The sequence below is a fragment of the Oryctolagus cuniculus genome, chromosome 7, assembly GCF_051225735.1.
Source record: "Oryctolagus cuniculus isolate XC-2025 breed Fujian yellow rabbit chromosome 7, ASM5122573v1, whole genome shotgun sequence".
NCBI classification, from domain to species: domain Eukaryota; kingdom Metazoa; phylum Chordata; class Mammalia; order Lagomorpha; family Leporidae; genus Oryctolagus; species Oryctolagus cuniculus.
In genome coordinates, this window is record NC_142873.1 from 48,390,585 (window position 1) to 48,408,257 (window position 17,673).

At 39.7% G+C, this 17,673-nt stretch overlaps 1 protein-coding gene across 6 annotated transcripts in view; it reads right to left on the reverse strand.

Moving 5' to 3' along the window:
- VPS45 (vacuolar protein sorting 45 homolog) overlaps nt 1-17,673 on the reverse strand; it is a 76,975-nt gene that overhangs the window by 18,439 nt on the left and 40,863 nt on the right. For all 6 annotated transcript variants that reach the window (XM_089300007.1, XM_051858711.3, XM_089300005.1 and 3 more), the window contains one exon: nt 14,249-14,380. In XM_089300007.1, coding sequence (XP_089156133.1) covers nt 14,249-14,380 — 132 coding nt within the window. The remainder of the gene's footprint in view (nt 1-14,248; nt 14,381-17,673) is intronic.

Here is a 17,673-nt window from a genome sequence, read left to right on the forward strand (position 1 = left end):
ATATTGTTTGATAAGTCTGACAAATACACAGTCATATAACCATCTCTTTAATCAAGATGTAGCACAATCTCATCATCTGAGCATTTTAAAAATCAAGAAACATGGGGCTGGCACTGCGGCGCAGTGGCGCAGGGGGTTAAAGCCCCATCCTGCAGCACTGGCATCCCATATGAGTGCTGGTTCGAGTCCCAGATGCTCCTCTTCCAATCCAGCTCTCTGCTATGGCCTAGGAAAGCAGTAGAAGATGGCCCAAGTCCTTGGGCCCCTGCACCCACGTGGGAGACCCAGAAGAAGCTCCTGGCTTCGGATCAGCTCAGCTCTGGCCATTGTGGTCATTTGGGGAGTGAACCAGCAGATGGAAGACCTCTCTCTCACTGGCTCTACCTCTCTACTTCTCTCTGTAACTCTGTCTTTAAAGTAAATAAAATAATTAATTAAAAAAAAAGTCTATCTTTAAAAAAAAATCAAGAAACAGGGGCTGGTGTTGTGGCACAGTGGGTTAAGCTGCTGCCTATAACACTGGCGTCCCATATGGGTGCTAATTTGAGTTCTGGCTGTACCACTTCGGATCCAGCTCCCTGCTAATGTGCCCAGGAAAGCAGCAGACGATGGTCCAAGTGCTTGAGCCCCTGCCATGCATGGGGGAGACCCCAATGGAGTTTCAGGCTCTTGGCTTTGGCCTAGTCCAGCCCTAGCCATTATGTCCATTTGGAGAGTGAATAAGTGGATGGAAGATATTATCTCTCTTTTCCTCTCTTTCTCTTCCTCTCTCTGTAACTCTGTCTTTCAAATAAATCAGTAAATCTTTAAAATAAAAAATCTTTAAAAATAAAAAATAGAAGTTCCAGTGTTTTTTTTTAAATCAAGAAACAAAACTCAGTAAGAGCCATGAAATCAATACCATAGCTTTGAACACATAATAGTAAAATTGGTTTCCAGAAAAATTAAACCAATTTGCACTTCTATCAGTGATACTTGAGACTGCCTCACTGCATGTTAACCTTAAGGAAATAATCAGAAATAGAGATAAGAGTTTACCCCTATATAGGATATATACTGCAGCATTATGGGCAGAAGTGTTTACATAAAAATGTAAACAATCTAAATGTCCAGCAGTCTAAATAGTTAAACAAAGACACATCCTTAAAATTGAAATTATATAATCATTAAGATTATTTTAAATAATTTTTAGCAACATAGGAAAGTGTTCTCAACATAAATGAATAACAGTTAAAAAGTTATAGATACTATGATCCTAATTATGTAAAAAACAAAACATAAACACAACTCAAAAATCTTTAGGTAAAGAAAAATATTGAAAGGAAATAAGTCCAAATATTAATGGTTATCTCTGAGCTGTGGTATTCAAAATAATTTTTATTTTTTAAAATCGTTTAGTGAGCATGAATTACCTGGTGGTGAGGCATGCCTATTTAAAAAACAAAAAAAAAACTGGGGGCTGGTACTATGGCGTAGTGGGTAAAACTGCCACCTGCAGTGCTGGCATCCCATTTGGGCACTGGTTCAAATCTGAATAGCTCTACTTCTGGTCCAGCTCTTTGCTATGGCCTGGGAAAGCAGAAGATGGCCCAAGTCCTTGGGCTCCTGCACCCGTGTAGAAGACCCAGAAGAAGTTCTTGGCTCCTGGCTTCGGATCCGCGTAGCTCTGGCCGTTACAGCCATCTGGGGAGTGAACCAGCAGATGGAAGACCTCTCTCTCTCTCTCTCTTCCCCTCTCTGCCTCTCTGTAACTCTGCCTTTCAAATAAATGAATAAATCTTTAAAAAAAATGTTTGCCGGGTCCGGTGCTGTGGCATAGCGGGTAAAGCCACCGCCTGTAGTGCCGGCATCCCATATAGGTGCTGGTTCAAGTCCTAGCTGCTCCACTTCCGATCCAGCTCTCTGCTATAGCCTGGGAAAGCAGTAGAAAATGGCCCAAGTGCTTGGGCCCTTGCACCTGCATGGGAGACTCAGAAGAAGCTCCTGGCTCCTGGCTTCGGATCAGCTCAGCTCCGGCCATTGTGGCCAATTAAAGGAGTGAACCTTCAGGTGGAAGACCTATCTCTCTGCCTCTCCTTCTCTGTGTAACTCTGACTTTCAAGTAAAATAAATAAATCTTAAAAAAAAATGTTTGCTAACACTGTCTTTACTAGTTATAGGGAAATAAGTAAAAATGGAATAATGAATTGTTTTGCAGGTTTATAGTGAATGAGAATTTAACTGAATCCAGTAGTGATGCAGAGAACCTACTATGCGCAATAGTTATTGACCTGAAAGGCAACCTGGCAACAAGAGGTCTGCTGATTGCAGTCTCCAGCTAGCAGGATACATCTTTCTCTGTCGAAAGTCTGGAGAAGTGCTGAATTGACAGTTCACAGACCAAAGCTCAGGCACAGCTCAGGCAAAGGAAGCTCTGCTGGCTAATATATTCACTGATCCCATGAAGACAGGGATTTTATTCTATTAGGAAAACAATTCCAACTATATGGATCAGGTTCTGGCCTCTGGCTCACATAGCTAACTTAAAGTGTCAGTTGCTACCAGCAGAGACTCTTTAATATTGATTGACTTGTGAACTGATAAGGCAGGCCAGCTCAAAACCCAAACCAAGACGCTCCTTTATTTGCAAGGTAGGATCATGTGCATCAGAAACACAGCTAGGATACTGGTTCAATTTATTGCAGGTGAATAAATAATGGTTATAGTTTGTTCAAATACACAGAGCAATCTGCACTTTTATAATGAAGCTATGTTCTTTATGGTGCATAATTCTCTTAATACACATATGTTCTGACAGTCAAAACATCATGACTGTGCTTAAAACCATATAATGCACACAAATGCACAAAAATGTTTATAGCATATCTTTGATTACATAATGCCACATTGATTTCCAGAAAAATTATAAAGTATAAATCATATCAATTATATAAATTTATACTTCTACCATATTTGAGATTCAAAATAGCCAAAAGATGGACATAACGCAAATGCTCATCAACTGACAAATGGATAAACAAAACATAGTACATGAATACAATTTAGATGTAGAAATACTATTTAAATGTAGAAAGGAATGAAGTACTGATGTATGCTACAACATCGATGAACCCTAATAATATGCTAAGCCAGTCACATAGCCTACATTTTACATGATTTCATTAATATGAAATGACCAGAACAGGGAACTCCATATGGACAAAAAGCAGATTGGTGATTTTTTGGGGCTAAAAGGGGGATAATTTTTGAAGTGATGAAAATGTTCTAAAATTGACTGTGGTGATGGTTGCACATATCTGAAATAATAGTGAAAAACCATGAATTGTATACTTTAAGTGGATGAATGGTTTAGTAAGTGAATTATATCTCAGTAAGGCTATTTTGCAGAAACCCAACCCTACAAAGCTTTCTTCATGACAGACTATAAGCCTCTCCATTATCAGGCCCCAGCTAGCTCTCTGACTGCAACTCCTTCCTTTTCCCCTGGCTCACTCCAACCAGACTCACATCTTCCTTGAGGCTCCTGCACACTGCATGAGCCTGCTTCAGCCCATGTCTGCTGTGCCTGGGATGCCTCCCTCTGTATTCATAAGGCTCACTGCTCTCACCCTGCAGGTGTCTGCACAAATTCTTTCTCTCTCTCTCTATCTCTCTCTCCTTCTCTCAGATTTATTTATTTGAAAGGCAGAATGGTAGAGGGGGGCAAGGTGGGAAGATGAGAGAGAGAGAAAGAAGGAGGGAAAGAGAGAGAGAGCAGCAGAGAGAGGAGAGTGGGAGAGATACCTTCCATCTGCTGGTTCACTCCTCAAATGCCCACAACGGCCAGGTCTGGTCCAGGCTGAAGCCAGCAGCCAGGAACTGCATCTGGGTTCCCATGTGGGTGTCAGAAACCCAAGTATCTGGGCCATCATTTACTGCTTTTCAGGCATCTTAGCAGGAAATATAGCTGGGACTCAAATGGGCACTTGCATATGGAGTGCAGGTGTCCCCATGCTGGCCCCCTAAATCTCTTAATGAGACTTTCCAGACACCACACTGAGTGTGACCTACCCTACTGTTCCCAAACGCTAGCACTTCCCTCTACCCTGCTCCACTTTTCCCCCTCATTGAATTTATCACCTCCTGATTTATTATAAAATTTACTTACTCATTATTATTAATTTCTGTCTTCCCCACATTATGATAAAAATTTTACAAGGGTTAAGATTTTCATTTTATTCGTGGAGGTATCCTAATGCTCAGTAATAAGTGAATTAACTATTGACTTAATGTTGTTCTCATGTGTTCAATAAGTATTTATTTATTCTAAACTAATAAGTAGGACAATATGACTTCTGACTGTTCCATATAGATGTCGTTGAAAATATCTTTGGTGCTATAGCAACAATGCACATCATATATAATGCCCAGAAATTGGAATTTGACATTTCCCCTCTTAATTGAGGATATATTAAGCTAATATGACTAGTGAGACAAATGAAGAGGGAAGTAGTGAGGGGAGGGAAAGTAACTCCCCCATAAGGGAAAGTACTGCGACAGTAGATGACGTCCTGCACACTGCAAACCTGCGTGGCTGGAGACACTGGACTAACTGCTTAGTGCAGGTACCTACATATGTTCAGGTCACTGCTGAATGCATCACCCAGATGCTTTTGCAGGGCAGTTTCTCTGCCTTAAAAAAGAAAAATTGAAGACCTTTGAAGAGATCTCTGGGATAGGTTACTACCTTTTTTTTTTTTTTTTTTTTTTTTTTTTTACAGGCAGAGTGGACAGTGAGAAAGAGAGACAGAGAGAAAGGTCTTCCTTTACCATTGGTTCACCCTCCAATGGCTGCTGTGGCCGGCGCGCTGCAGCTGGTGCACCACGCTGATGCGAAGCCAGGAGCCAGATGCTTCTCCTGGTCTCCCATGCGGGTACAGGGCCCAAGCACTTGGGCCATCCTCCACTGCACTCCCGGGCCACAGCAGAGAGCTGGCCTGGAAGAGGGGCAACCGGGACAGAATCCAGCGCCCCGACCGGGACTAGAACCCGGTGTGCCGGCGCCGCAGGTGGAGGATTAGCCTATTGAGCCATGGCGCTGGCCAAGGATCTATTTCAAAGAAAGAAGTTACTTAAAAAAAGCCACTTAAATTATAACTTTGAATGCTAACTTGAATTCCAGATTATAGTAATGTATATTTCCTTTTAAGATCTATGAGACATACATCTTAAGCTATCTTCTGGTTTAAGATGAAGCAGCTTACTGATACAGAGGCCCGACTGTCTCATCAAAAATTACATTCATTTCTGGAAATATACCAGGGAATAAAGGAAAGAATTGATTTCTATTCTTTACTTTTTAGTTTTGTTTACAAAAGAGTGCTTCAATTTACAGTAAAGGCAATCTGCAAAGTACCTTAGAAATATATATGAGGAGTCTTCAGGGCCGGCGCCGCGCCTCACTAGGCTAATCCTCTGCCTTGCGGCGCCAGCACACCGGGTTCTAGTCCTGGTCGGGGTGCCGGATTCTGTCCCGGTTGCCCCTCTTCCAGGCCAGCTCTCTGCTGTGGCCAGGGAGTGCAGTGGAGGATGGCCCGAGTCCTTGGGCCCTGCACCCGCATGGGAGACCAGGATAAGTACCTGGCTCCTGCCATCGGATTGGTGCGGTGCGCCGGCTGGGGCGGCCATTGGAGGGTGAACCAACGGCAAAGGAAGACCTTTCTCTCTGTCTCTCTCACTGTCCACTCTGCCTGTCAAAAAAAAAAAAAAAAAAGAAATATATATGAGGGGTCTTCAAAAAGTTGATGGGGGTGAGGGGCTGATGTAGCGAGGCAGGTTAAGCCACTGCCTGCAAGGCTGGCATCCCATATGGGCACCCGTTTGAGTCCTGGATGCTCCACTTCTGGTCCAGCTCCCTGCTGATGTGGTTGGAAAAAAGCAGAGGATGGCCCAGTTCCTTCAGCCCCTGCACCCAGGGGACCTGGATGAAGCCCCTGGCTCCTGGCTTCAGCCTGGCCTGGCCCCGAATGTTGTGGCCATTTGGGGAGTGAAGCAGAAGATGTAAGAGCTCTCTTTCTGTCTCTCTCTCTATTTCTCTCTAACTCTGCCTTTAAAATGACTAAAATAAATCTTTTTTTAAAAAGTTGATAGAAGTACACACCATGAAAAAAACATAGATGGACTGAAAAAATATTCTGCATCAAAGTCAACTTACTTTTTAAAACAATTTTGTTCATAAACTTTTTGAAGTGCACTCATATAGGGTACCCCAGGATATCACCCACTTATTACAGTAAATAAATCATCTCATATGATACACTAGTAAGCACTAGTTCTGGGATCTGATTGCAGAATACATTTGCAGGAATCTCAGATTTTGAAAGTTGTAAAGATCAGGCAAGCCAAGTGAACTGTACCCCCCAGATATCCTACCACAGGCATGTCCCACTATGGAAGGACAGCATTTCACACTCAACAGTGACGAGATGTGATTTCCTGTTCACGGTGTTACCCACGAATCTAGAGCCTTGTTGGGTAGTTCACACCATGTCTTCCACAATTCCAAGTACGAAAGGAGGGTATCCACCAGGGCGCATAGGAAAGTAAGTTGTTTTCTGATCTGCAAAGTCTCTCAAAGTAATGTTTCTGTGCTGTATCTTTGTAAGTTGTTCCACTGGGCTTTTCCTTAAGAAATAACCTAAGCACTGCATAGAAAATTACAGGATAACCCCCTCTCCCATCAAATAAACCCTAGTAATTCATAACTTAACTTTTCCTCCTCCACATCAAGTTTTTCATTGCTAGCTCAAGGCAACTGTAATAGTTGCAAGTGAAAAACAAACTGATTTTTAAAAAAATAACAGCTTTTCCCTAAATGACAGTATAGAATGGTAATGAGTATCAGTGTTGTGAACTTACTCAGTACATTAGAACTACTCAAGGTAGCCTAAGTTCATCATGAACTGGAGCCTTTCCACTGAAGGCTGAAACTCTGTGGTGCTTTCAATTACTTAAGCCTTTACAATAATTGGTCTCTGAAATACAATTCCTTTATCTTCTTACTGATAGTGATACATTTCACTATTTACTTACTGGCTAAAGGACATACATTTATAAAAGTAAACTATTAAAACCTGATATTGGATCACTTATGAACTAAAACTATTAACTAAATTTTTTCCAATTTGGTGATTACCACAGCAACTCCCTCTTCCTAAAAGTTTCATTGGTCAGGAGCCAGTGAGCAATGCTGTCTAATATTTGATTGAATCTTTTATTGATAAGACTCATGCTCAAATATGAACCGCTTAGAAATTGCTGTTAGGTCAAAGAAATACCAAAGCTCGCTACTGTTGGAAGATTTTGTTAGAAAGCTTTTGCCGGGCTGCCTTATTTTCTTTCTTTTTTTTTTTCAGATGATTATTTAATTTTCAAATACTGTACATATTTTAATATCTTAAATTGTATATACGGCCATTAAAAACTTGCATTAACACTTGGTGTGGCTATGTCACAGCAGTGGTTTCTCAGTCTCCTTTTCCTTGCGGTAGAAAATGGCCTGGGATCCCCAGGAGTGAGGTCTACACAGTCGGCAGTGCAGGCGGCTACACCAGCGTAATGTACAGAGAAGCAGCCCCAGAGGGTCGGTGCCCTGCCTTGGGTGTGGTGGTGACTGGGTGGGAAGCCTGATGCCCAGGCTGGGCACTCAGGTGTTTGGTGCCTGGGACTACAAAGATGACTGCCTTACTTTCTTAATTATTTGCTCAAGAACTCAGATACTAACTTAAGGACAAACCTAGATGTTTCATTTTTTCTTTTCCTTTTTTAAAAAAGTAAAATGAAATTTCATTCACAGTACCTTTAGACAAACACAGCCAGTGATACGTATTTTTGTTTGTATTATGACTAAATTATAAAGACATGTAAAAATCCTTGCTAATCTGTTTTTTTCATCTAAATTCAACTTATTTTTAAGTTGCAATTTAGATATTTAGTTTAAAACTTCTGAGATTTCAAATTAAAGAGAAGATGCTATAATTCTTAAGCATAGGCAACTGGAGATACAAATAGTGGAAAATATTAGTGCTCAGAAGGATCACTTAAGAGTCAGTTTATCTATTAGTATCCTGATACAGGAGCCTAGTTAAGAGCATATGGTTATCTAAACCAACGGGGGAACTTTAGAAAGTTCATGGAAAATGGAATTAAAGTTAAGTTCTACAAAATTAAAAAAATTTTAATAAAAATTTTATATCTATGATTTTTTACAGTATATATTTTCTATGCATTTTTTGAAGATGCCTCATAAATAAACTACCTCATTTGGATCAAGAAGATAAAATCCTAAATAACTATCAGCAAGTAATAAATAAGACCCTTTGAGTCTTATATTATTAATTATTATTTAGAGGGCAATACAGTATCAAGCATTCAAGTAATACTTATGAAGGAAAAGCATGCACTCTCAATCCTGACAATTTAATAGCCATGTTTATTTGGGTAAGTTAATTAATCTCTCTATGTGCAGTTTCCACATATAGAGTGGAGATAAAAGTAATAGGTACCTTATGAGAAGATTAAATGAGTTAATATAGGTAGAGTACTTAGTACAGTGCCTCCCACACAATATATGCTCAATAAGCACAATTATTATTGTTTTTATTAGCATCAACAGCAGCAAAGGGAGAAACTTGAATAAAATGGTTGATATTACGCCACTTTTGTGTTCAAAACATTCAAGAGCACACCACTGACTACTGAATTGGGTGCGAAACTCTCAGTTTGACACTAGCTGCCCTTCCAAACAATATCATCTAATAGTTTCCAAATTAGCGTAAGATTCATATAGTGTTACTACTATGTTATACTTTCCCAAGATCATAACCATATCGAATTCCACTTCAGGAACTAAGGCAGACTACACAAGGTAAAAATTCTATAACACATATAGAAATGTGGGACAGAAAATGACAAACATCCTTTTAAATGGATATCAAATACTTTAAGAACATAAGAGGAATCTCTAAGGATCATCTCAACAATGGATCCATGATTTAGGTTCTCACACTATGACCACCTGATGGTTGTATGCCAGTTATATTAAATATGGACACTGTATTTTTTTTTTTTTTTGACAGGCAGAGTGGACAGTGAGAGAGAGAGACAGAGAGAAAGGTCTTCCTTTGCCTTTAGTTCACCCTCCAATGGCCGCCGTGGCTAGCGCGCTGCGGCCAGCGCAGCGCGCTGATCCGATGGCAGGAGCCAGGAGCCAGGTGCTTTTCCTGGTCTCCCATGGGGTGCAGGGCCCAAGCACCTGGGCCATCCTCCACTGCACTCCCTGGCCACAGCAGAGAGCTGGCCTGGAAGAGGGGCAACCGGGACAGAATCTGGCGCCCCAACCGGGATTAGAACCCGGTGTGCCGGCGCCGCTAGGCGGAGGATTAGCCTAGTGAGCCGCGGCAACGGCCCTGGACACTGTATTTTAATAGCCAAGGCTAAAAATCAAGGCTTAGGCCTCAGGAAGAAAAGCAATTAGAATTGAGACTCCCACATAGAGCAGAGGCACTCACTGAAAAAGTGGATTGAAAAAAAAAAAACCTATGCACAGGGAGATGACAAGGAAGCTTGAACACAAGATGGTAGTGCCTTTGCATGGTTCAGGAAACCATAAGCATACTACAGAAATTAACGGGAAAAATCATTCCAGCCTGACCCTGCTCTTGGGATAGCTAGCTGAAATGAAAGGAAAATTATGCAGAAGAGATATATCTTCAACTTAGGCACCTCATGGGTCTTATGGATAAAATCTTCTTAAGATAACTCAAAATTTACAATTAGAGAACACATGCAAAAATGATTCATCATGAGCTAATGTTAGCAGACACAACAGCAGAGTTAGACATGTAAATACTTCAGGTTATAAAGAAAAATGATGGATTTGAAAACATGAGAAAAGAAGAGGATATTTAAAATATCAGGCAGATTTGAAAAAGCAGCACAGATAACTTGTAGATATAAAAATGTCTTTTAAATTAAAAACTTAATGGACAAATTAAACAGAGATTAAACACAGCTGAGAAGAGAACAATTGAACTGGAATACTTATCTAAAAAATACTATACAGAAGGTAGCACAAAGAGACAACAGATGGATAATTTAAACGAGAGGTGTATTCATCAGATTTTATTACTACAACAAAGTACCTGAGGAAAACAGCTTTAAAAGAGAAAAAAATTAACCCAGTTTTGGAGGTTCAAGTCAAAGCTCAGGTGGCGCTACTGGTTTGGCCTCTGCTGAAGGTGGTGGATGGCAGTGGGGGAGCACATACGGAGATATCACATGTGAGCCAGGAAGCAGAAAGGCTGGACCCAAACTTGTATTTTTCTAACAACCTTCTCATGAGAGCTATCTTCCAAGGGCATGTCCCCAGTGACCTAAGGACCTTTCATTAGGCCCCACCTCCTAAACACTAATTTGCACCACTTCTACTCTCTTAGTACCCTTAACTTTTTTTTTTTTTTTCTAACAGGCAGAGTTAGACAGTGAGAGAGAGAGAGACAGAGAGAAAGGTCTTCCTTCTGTTGGTTCACCCCCAAATGGCAGCTACGATCCACAGCCAGGAGCCAGGTGCTTCCTCCTGGTCTCCCATGTGGGTGCAGGGCCCAAGCACTTGGGTCATCCTCCACTGCCTTCCCGGGCCACAGTAGACAGCTGGACTGGAAGAGGAGCAACCGGGACAGAATCTGGCGCCCTGATTGGGACTAGAACCTAGGTGCCAGCACTGAAGGTGGAGGATTAGCCTAGTGAGCCGTGGCGCTGGCCAGTACCCTTAACTTATGACTCTGAGGTTTAAAGTCTTGCATGAGTTCAAGGGCCAAAGAACAAGAGACATGAAAAACAGATGAAGAACCAACATGTACCTCTTAGGAGGTTCAGAGAAAATAGAGGAAATGAAAAGGAGGTAGTATTCAAAGAAATGATGATTAGAAAATTTCTAGAAGTCACATCAAATATGAATTTTCACACCAACTAACATAAATATAAATTTTCATTTAGATACATAATGTTGTAACTAGTATATTAAAGAGATAATCAAAAAAGATTCAGATAAGATGACATACAAATAAAAAGCAATCATATTAGAATTGACTTCTTTATAGAAACTATTAAAAACAATATTCCATTGTCATCTGGCTTTTAAGTGCTGAGAAAAAATTACCACCCTGGAATTCTAAACTTTGACATTTTTAGACAAAAACATCAAGTTGACCAGTCGCTTACAGAACTACTAAAGGATGTGTTTTAGTAAGATTGGATTGAAGGAAGAGCCAGGATGAAAGAAAGCAGAGGAGGAAAAAAGGGGAAATTTGTAGACAAATTTTCAAATAGCAATGACCACTGAAAATAATGATTAACTTGGGAACTGAAAAACATGGTAAACCAAAATGTTAGACAATGATACCACATAAAATGGAAGGAAGGTGATTAGAGTAAAAAACATTCTATGAGAAGGGTAGAGATAGATGAAGTTTCCATTTTTCTATTTTTTTTCACTCACTCAACAAACGTCTTGTAAAGCCAAGTAAACTATTTTCTAGTGACAGAAGTTATACTTCTGATTACTTTGCAGGGAGGTGTGATGAGGGGGCATATGGCATTAAGGGAGGCATGTAGGGGTATTGGTAATGTATGTCTTGAACTGGGTGGTGACTGCATATGAGTAGATGTGTTCACTTTGTGATACCTTATTGAGATATCTGTTTATCATTATACTTTTCTGTATGTAAGGAAGTATATATATACAAGTATGCAGAATCACTGAAAAATACTTGGTCTTTGTCTCCAGTTCTTGGCACAGAGCTCCTAAAACCCTTAGAATTTCCTGGGTGATGAGGGTGATGGAAGTGCCTTTTGTTCCAGTGAAGCTATACTTGGCAGGCCCCAACAGTAGCTTCAGGATGGTGCTGGTTGCCAGAAAGACCAAGCCTTGATTAGAAGGTTGGAACTCTCAGCCGCAGGGGGCTCTCAGGAGGACAGAATTGCTGAAGACTGAGTTAATTATTAATAGCCTATGATATAATCTATCGTGCCCACATAATGGAGCCTCCATTAATGACAGGGTTCAGGGAACTTGTGGGTTGGTGAACACATTGAGGTGCTAGGACGGTGGCATGTGTGGAACTGGCATGGAATGCCACATCCCCACCTCCCACCCCCAAACCCTGCCTTACACATCTCTTTGATTTTACTGTTCCAGAGTTGTATAGTTGTATCCCTTAATAATAAACTGGAAATTTTAAGTTAAATGCTTTCCTGAGTTCTGTGAGAGACATTTTGGCAAATTATTAAAGCTTAGAAAGGGGTCATGGAATCCCCAATTTATAGCTGGTTAGTCAGAGTGTGGGATTTGTGATTGGCATCTGAAGTGGGACCAGTCTTGTGAGATTCAGCCCCTTTAACTTGTGAGATCTGCTTTAATTCCAGGTAAGCAGTGTCAGAATTAAATTGAATTGTTGGACATCCAATTGCTGTCAGGAGAACTGGATAAGTGGTCTGGAGGAAAAAAAGCCCTCTTAATGAAATATTTCTATAAAAGTTACACAAGAAAGTCCTACTATATAATTTATATCAAAATAAAATTCTGGTAGATTGTAAAGATAAAAGTTTAAGCCCTAAAAATAATGGAAAAATAGATGTTAGAATTTATACAACCTTGGCTGAGAAAGAACATTCCAAACCCAACATCGAAGCCTGCTATCACCAGTAGCTTTGATGACACAAAATTAAAACAATAATTACAGCAACAAGATTTTTGTGTAACAAAACACTATAAATAATGTATAATAAAACATCAAAAAGAGGAAAAGATTTGTAAAATACAAGTATATTACAGACAAGTTGTTAAAAAATTAAGAGAAATAAAATTACCTCAGTTGTGAAATGGGCAAAGGACATGAACTGGTAATTTACACAAAGTACTTGTATATATATATGTAAATGACCAGTGAGTTCTGGACACTGACAAAGAGGTTAAGCAACTTGCTCAAGTTCACAGAAATAGTAAGATGGAAAGGTAGGAATGCAGGAATGAAAAATGCAGGTTATAAGACACAATGTTCAATGAGATCCCTTTGTATCCACATACTCATAAAAATATCAATACAGGCTTTAAAAAAAAAGTCTGAAAAGACCAAAAAGTTAACAGTGGTTAAATTATGGGAACTTTTTTCTCCTTATACTTTTAGAATTAATAAAAAAAAATCAGAATCAACAATATATCACCTCTACAATAAAGGAGAAAAGTTGTATTTAAAAACCCATACAAATATAAAATGAAAAAGTCACAAACCTTTTAATGATTCCTAGTTATTCATGCATGCATGTACAACATGGATCTCTCAGGTCCCCAATCATTAGAGCCAATCATCATGCCACGGTTCTCCAGGCTCTTCCTCCTCTACCCTTAGCTGCCAAATTAATCTTCCTAAAACAATGTGACCCTCTTGTGATCTCACTGCTAAAAACCCTTCAATAATCCCCCATTTTCTTCATAAGAAAATAGAAATTCCTCAGCCTGGTATTCAACCAACCTTTTTATTTTATTAGCACATTCCAGAGAGTTGACCGCTTGCTTTTCTTTGCGTGTGTATGCTGCCTACAGCTTTCACATCTTGTTCATCTGGTTAACTCCATCTAGAAAACTCTTTTTCTATAAGTCCATTTTCTATCCAAGGCTCAGCTTATATACTATCTTCCCTTAGTGACTCGCAAGAATCCATGGCTCTTTTTTCTGCATCCAGGCATTTACCTTCTTATTTTTTATGCTGTCTTTCCTAATAGACAGTGACTTATTTGAAGTAATATCTTTGGCTTACTCTTATTTTTATTGTTTTTACTAAATACTTTTTTGAGTGAATATAATTAATCAACAAAATAGAAAACTCACAGAATTCAATACCATAATGTTTAAGTGTTTTCAAAGTGCCAGTCTGTGGTTATTAAATTTCTCCTTCTTTGAACATAGGAAACACAAGTTGTTAACAGTGAAGGGTGTTTGACCTAATTTAAGTAATTTGTGAACTTAATGAACTATAGATTCTTCAGCCCATAAACTCTAAATTAGTCTATGAACTGATGATACAAACACCAGAACATTTTGATCAATGGTAGTTTGGACAGCATTGACCAAACTTTTCCAACATAAAGGGAATTTAAGCCTTTTTCCTCCATGAAAGGGGACAGAATTGTAGGACTGAGCGTTCTCCTTTACCTTTTGGTGTTGTGCACTGTGGTTCCTCCCAGGACAATCCTCACTCCCGGAGTGGTGCGGTTCAAGTTATAAACTGTTAGAGCCTCTTCATATGTGGCCCCTCCGATTACAAACACAATGATGTCCTGAGGCCTGTGACAAGAAAGATAATGTCACAGGATAAGGAAAAAGGGGCAAAGAGCTATTGTTATTATTATATACACAGAGTTTTAATTTCCAACTCTTTTTTTGGTGGAGGAAGCAGAATTAAGGAGAATAGAATAAAAGGTTTAAAAAAAGTTTTAATTATCTGAAATTGGCAGGAAACAGAGCAGGAAATGCTGAATAGTGATTTGCTTTCTGTTTATGAGCGGATGTCTCATAATTTCTGTGCTGTGGATTTCAGAATAGCATAATAGTGTTTGCTGGAACCAAATGTAGAAATATTCTTTTATATTCAAGAGGCTGCAGAGTGCTTAACTGTGACATGTCAATATAGCAGAAATTTATGCTTGTACTATACATCTTTCACGTATAAGCCCCTTTTCAAACACTTGGTAAAGTGGTGTTACAATGCCTTCTGTCCAAGAACCTCAAAGCATGTTGAAAAGTACGGGTGGATTTGGATGTCCCATAACAGGGGAACTAGTAACATTAGTATTTTGAGTCTAAGAAAAGATTGGGACCCAAATATTAAAGGTACTTCTAGGCACTCCACCTCTTCTCTTAAAATCTTTGTTTTTGAAATTCTTTGAGAAACCAAGGAAAAGAAACCATGGAAACCAAAAAAGAAAAAAAAAAGTGGGTGGTTTTGATACTGGACATGCTGACATATCAGCTCAGCCACTAGCTTCATCTGGGAGCACTGTGATATTTCACTGTCTCATTCCTTATCAAAATGGCTTTGTAACAAGAGTGGCTCTTCAATTAGCTCCTATGTCAGCAAGAAGGAGATCAAAATTGTTAAAGTTTGTCTTGTTCTTCTTTTCTCATACCAACACAAGAAGCTAAAACTACTTAATTTTAGTAAGCAAGACATTTTGTTAAATCACTCATTGGACACTGTTTAAAACTACATCAAGCAAAAGCAGTACCCATTTTGGAGGTTTTGGCACAAAACTGAACAAGGAATACACATGCTTATGTAAAAATCATTTAAAAAATCTAACTCTATGCTTCCTTTCTGTTTATCTCTCTGTCTCTTTCTAAAATATCATGAAGAAATTAATTGAGAGGGTAGTTGTTTTGGTGGAACTTCTTGGAAATAGAAGTGTGGCTACTTAAAAATGTTCAGATAGTCTCTTTACAGAACTCCCCAGTAAAAGATTTAAAAACTCCCACTGATGAAGAAGTGGTTATTTTGCAATTAAATAGGTAAAGAGTCCATTACGACATTTCTATGTGGATTTGGGACTTGAAATCATGCCTTTTCTTGAAGTACTATATTTACCTTTTAAGACAAAATAAGCTCCATTCAAACTATCCCCCTGAAACTATGTAGTTAGTATCATGGTGCTTTAAGAATTACATGCTGTTATATACAGTAATGTTTGTTATTTTAAAATATACTGTTTTTGACTAGAAAAAGGCACACATGGCATAAAATATGAAAGGGCACATACTGAAAGAGTGGGTTTCCTTCTTACCTCTCCTGCTCGTCTTCTCCCCAGTTTCTCTCTAGAGGCAAACACTGTTACTTGTTTCTTAAGCATCCTTTCAGAGATATTCTCTCTCTCTCTCCCCACCCCTTCTACACACACAGACACAGACCCACAGAGAAGCATATTTATACACACCATTCTGCTGCTTGCCCATATCTTGGATATCATGCATTTAAGATTTTGATAGATATTGCAAAGTTGCTTCATAGATGTTTTCTTATCAGAATTTCAGGAAAGTACCTATTTCCCCCACATCCTTATCAACACTATGTATTTTATTTTATTTTTTTTAAAGATTTATTTATTTGAGAGGTAGAGTTATAGACAGAGAGAGACAGAGAGGTGGTCTTCTATCCTCTGGTTCACTCCCCTAATGGCTGAAACTGCCAGAGCTCGGTGGACCTGAAGCTAGGAGCCAGGAGCTTCTCCTAGGTCTCCCATGTGGGTGCAAGGGCCCAAACATTTGGGCCATCTTCCACTGCTTTCCCAAGCCATAGCAGAGATTTGGATTGGAAGAGAAGTAGCCAGGATTCAACCAGAGCCCATATGGGATACCTGATACACCACAGCACCGGCCCCAACACCATGTATTTTCAAAGCTTTTGGTCTTTTCAAACTGATGGGTAAAAAAGCAATATCTCATCATGGCTTCATATTATGACCTGTCCAATAAAGATCTGTGTATCACCAGCACGTGAAGTTTTGGAGATTGTACAGTGTAAGAAAGGAGGTTTAGAGTGGAACCTGGTGAGCTCCAACACTGAAGAATAGGTAAAGGAAGGAAACCTCAGAGGAAGCAAAGCAGGAACAGCAAGGGAACAGAAGATAACAGTAAAACTAGAAAAATATGGCATTATGGGAGCCAAACGTTTCAAAGAAAAAGTTAAAGGAAAACTGCAGACAGGTCAACAAAGATTAGGGCTGAGAAATAACAATGGATGTATTAATAGAGGTCATTGATGATTATAATGATGGCTGTTTTAGTGGAATAGATTTTAAAAAAAGTTTTTTCTTTATTCAATTTACAAGCTGTTTATTCTCAGTGTCTTGTCTTGATTCTCATTTTTCCCCACATATTTTATCTAGATTGGACTATCGCACTACCAGGACTCCAAGCCTTTAGCTTTAGCTTTCACCTTCATTCTTGGTGACTGTACATTTCTGTACACCACAGACCGCAACTCATCATGCCTAAAACCGAGGTCTAGGGGCAAGGATTCAGCCTAGCGGTTAAGATGCCTGCATTCCATATTGCAGTGCCTGAATTTGATGCCTGTCTCCAGCTCCTTACTGTGGCTTCCTATTAATGTGTACCCTGAGAGGCAGTGGTGATGGCTCAGATAATTGGGTTTCTGCCACCCATGTGGGAGACCTGAATTGAGTTCCTGGCTTTTGGCTTTGGCCAAGTCTAGGCCATTGAGGACAACTGGGGAGTAAGCCAGTGGATGGGAGTTCTCTCTGTGACTATCTTGACTACATCCCTTAACTCAGTTTCCCTGGCTGCCTGTCAGAGTCCTATCATAGTCACGACTTTGGTACTTCACTTCTACTTCATTTGTGAGCCACTTTTATCTCCCCAAACACAGATCTGATCCTGCTCTTTCTCTGCCAAAGATAAAAGCAATTGGAGCAATGCTTAATTAATGTATAGTCTTTTTCAACTTCAGTCTATGTTTCCAGCCAGGCTCTCTGTTACAGTCTGTTCTCTTGTTCTAGAGTGCACATGTGATTAGGAAGCAAGCTTTATGGGGTTAGGGAATTTGGTGGGTAGGGAGGAACTGTTTG